The sequence below is a fragment of the Nuphar pumila genome, chromosome 10, assembly GCF_984573655.1.
Source record: "Nuphar pumila chromosome 10, dmNupPumi1.hap1.1, whole genome shotgun sequence".
In the NCBI taxonomy this organism is placed as follows: Eukaryota; Viridiplantae; Streptophyta; class Magnoliopsida; order Nymphaeales; family Nymphaeaceae; genus Nuphar; species Nuphar pumila.
The window spans coordinates 93198268-93201776 of record NC_143258.1 but is presented as its reverse complement, the minus strand read 5'-3'; the positions used below and the strand labels follow the sequence as shown (position 1 = coordinate 93201776).

Here is a 3509-nt window from a genome sequence, read left to right as displayed (position 1 = left end):
GCACCCGGTGTTCCACGTGTGCAACCTCAAGCAGTTCCATCCAAATGATGGAGACCCGGAACACAGTGTGCCGCAACGCGCTCCCATCATGCAGAGGGCCCCGGCAGCACAACGGGCCGAGAAGCACCTCAGTCAGATCCTTCGCCACAAGGTCAACTACTTGGGACAAGCGAAGAAATACTTGGTGCAGTGGGAGGAAACAGCAGAACCAACGTGGGAGGCCGCATTTCGAATGAACAGCCGCTACCCGGCTGAAGTCAGGGCCTACCACAAAACAGATGGCGCCAACACTACAACAGAGCAGTAGATTAGCGACGACCACCTTTCGTCGCTAATCCGTCGCTAATCCGTCGCTAACCATGTTAGCGACGGATTAGCGACAACGCGGCGACAGTATGCTTACGTCGCGAATATTTCGACGCTAACTGGCGACGGAATAATTCCGTCGCCAAGTCCGTCGCTAATTGCGACGGAATAACGAGCGCTATATTCCGTCGCCAATCCGCCGGTACTAAACGGCGACCACGGCGTGGCGACAGATTTAATTCCGTCGCTAAGCCGTCGCTAGATTAATATGAATAGCGACGGAATCATCCGTCGCTAATCCGTCGCAAAAACGAAAAAAAATCAAAAAAAATTTATTTAAAAATTAATTACGGAGAACTGTACAATTTATATTTCCTGTACAATTTATATTTTCTGTAAATAAAAAACAAACCACACAAAAAATTTCATATAACAAGTATCTATAATAATTAATCGTTCCACCTTAAAACTAAGAAGTTTAATTATTTACAATTCAACAATTACAATTAGGAAAAATAAAAAAAATAGAACTTCTTCAACACAGTCCTCTAATCATCGCCAAGATTTTGTGCGTCTTCTTGTTCATTGTCTTTATCTGTCCCTTCAGCTCCACTACCCTGATTATCGCTAGCAGCCTACACAAGAAAAGAACAGTCAGTATTGATAAACAAAATATAATGAAATAAATTACACACTATATGTGATTCTATCATGTGCTCATGTGTGATCTAAGGCAATAAAAAAACTCTATATGTGATTCTATCATGCTCATATGTGTGCTAAGGCAGTCAAAAAATTGAATATGTGATTATAGCATGTTCATATGTGTTCTACGGCATATAAAAAAACTCTATATGTGATTCTACCATGCTCAGATGTGCTTTAAGGCAAGCAAAAAACTATATATGTGATTCGATCATGCTCGTATGTGTGCTAAGGCAGTAAAAAAATTGAATATGTGAATATAGCATGCTCATATGTGCTCTAAGGCAGGCAAAGCCAAAAATTTTATATGTGATTCTATCATAAATGATATATAACATGTTCATATGTGTTCTAAGGCAGTTAAAAAACTCTATATGTTATTATAGCATGTTCATATGTGTGCTAAGGCAGTCAAAAAACAGAATATGTGATTATAATATGCTCATATGTGTTCTTAGGCAGTAAAAAAACTGAATATGTGATTATAGCATGCTTATGTGTTCTAATGCAATCAAAAAAACTTTATATGTGATTCTATCATGCTCATATGTGCTCTAAGACAGACAAAAAGTTAAATATATATATATGTGATTCTATCATGCTCATATGTGTGCTAAGGCAGTAAAAAAATTGAATATGTGATTATAGCATGTTCATATGTGTTCTAAGGCATCTAGAAAAACTCTATATGTGATTCTACCATGCTCAGATGTGCTTTAAGATAGTCAAAAAAACTATATATGTGATTATACCTGAGAGGGACCTGGAATCGAAGATCCCCTATCCTGAACAGCGGCCTTGATCTCATTTCGGAGAAAGGGGGCGACGGTGTATTGGAAGTAGTTATTCAGTGATTCATTAATGATCTCGCGTACATCATCACCGGAAAGAATAGTCGGCTGCTTGGAGCTTATGTCGGCGCAAGAAGTTGGTGAGCCGTAACTGGAAGAACCAATAACTGGTGAAGTGTTCATATTACTCCCAAACCCGAACACGCGACCTTTTTTGGGTTCACCTGCTGCAGTCACCCATGCTGTAGGATCAAATGATGGATGCTGAGTAGCGTCTTCACCATATCGCTCTACCATTTGTTGCTCATATGCCTCCTACAAAATAATGTTTAAAGTATTCATTAATAATTAATGATAACATTATGATGACTTGCATATATATTGCAATGATTATTAATAGAATTAATACATACCGTTGTCGTTCTCGCCTTCTCTGATACGAAGACTCCCGTGGTCTTCCGTTTATGTGTTTCTACAAACACATCCTTATATGGTACACTGCCTCCTTTTTCTGCTTCCTGCGAAGTTAAATGACAAAAGATTTAGTACACAAATTTGCAACTATACTTATAAAATTAATATTATATATTGATGAGTTACCATTTTCTTTAGGTGGCTCCCAAATGTCTTAGATCCACCTGTGTGTAGATGGGCTTCGGGCATCTTCGATCGATTTTGTGAAGCCTTCGCAGAGCGATTTTTAAATGCATCTCCCGCCCACATATCGCACATTTCATCCCAGTAATCTCTCCTGATAGTAATAGGACCATGGCCCTTCCACAGTAATGGATCATCTACTACGCCAGATGCTTTTTTTGCTGCAGTCTTCATAGTGTGCAGCATGTCTGCAAATCGATTGGCAGCCACCTTCTGCAACACCTTCCTTGCATCATTTTCTTCCACCGTAGTTGCAAAGCGATTCGAAGCCTACAAATATTTTCAGAAAGTTAGTAGACATTGCTTAAATAAATTAAATATGAAACACATTAACTATGAGGAACAACTGTATACCATGAATGAGGACCACAATCTGTCTAATACCTCCTTTGGGTACTCTTTCCATTGAGCAACTGGTCCTGGTAGATGTTGAAGAAGTGAATTCCTAATCTCCCGTACTACTTCTTGTGGCTCAAACCTCGTGCTGCACATGAATTGTTACACAGTAAATATCAATATAAAATATTTAAAAGATATGCAATAATTGAAAACAAAATACTTACGGTCGATTATCGATATACACTATTCGAATGAGTCTTCTTGTGCCAGCCTGTGAAGACCCTGTTTCCTGTGTTGGCTGTTGACTTGTGCGATCAACTGGTGTAGGTGGGTCGTATACAGGCGCAACATCATCTGTAAAAAAATACACACCAAGTTCTCAGAATGTGCATTTGAACTAATCAAGCATCTAATTAGTTATATGATATACCTATCACAGGAGCCCGTGAAGATGAAGGTTGAGCCTGGCTACTACTGGATGAGCGACCACTATAACCTCCACAAACCATATTCTAACAAATAACATATGTCATACAATACATTCAAATAATTCACATCAAGTATTACAATGCATTCAAGTCATTCACATCAAGCATTGCAATGCATTCAAATAATTCAAATCATTGACATCAAGTATTGCACTAATTCAAATCATTCGTTAATTGCATAAATTATAATACATTCAGATAAATTACAATGCATTCGAATCAT

At 38.5% G+C, this 3509-nt stretch overlaps 1 protein-coding gene across 1 annotated transcript; it reads right to left on the bottom strand.

Moving 5' to 3' along the window:
* Positions 1-576: 576 nt before the first annotated feature.
* LOC149827389 (uncharacterized) lies at positions 577-1994 on the bottom strand. The gene is made up of 2 exons (XM_090020302.1): positions 1764-1994; positions 577-941 (listed from the first exon to the last, which is right to left on the bottom strand). Exons 1-2 carry the CDS (start codon positions 1983-1985, stop codon positions 855-857), a joined length of 309 nt encoding a protein of 102 aa, XP_089876428.1. The 5' UTR covers positions 1986-1994; the 3' UTR covers positions 577-854.
* Between the last annotated feature and the right edge of the window lie 1515 nt (positions 1995-3509).

What these genes read in the sequence shown, in the direction of transcription:
- LOC149827389 (XM_090020302.1), bottom strand. Translation starts at nt 1,985, where the DNA reads ATGAACACTTCACCAGTTATTGGTTCTTCCAGTTACGGCTCACCAACT. An exon ending in CGATTCCAGGTCCCTCTCAG is followed by an intron (nt 942 to 1,763) that starts GTATAATCACAT and finishes TTTCTTGTGTAG; the next exon opens with GCTGCTAGCGATAATCAGGG.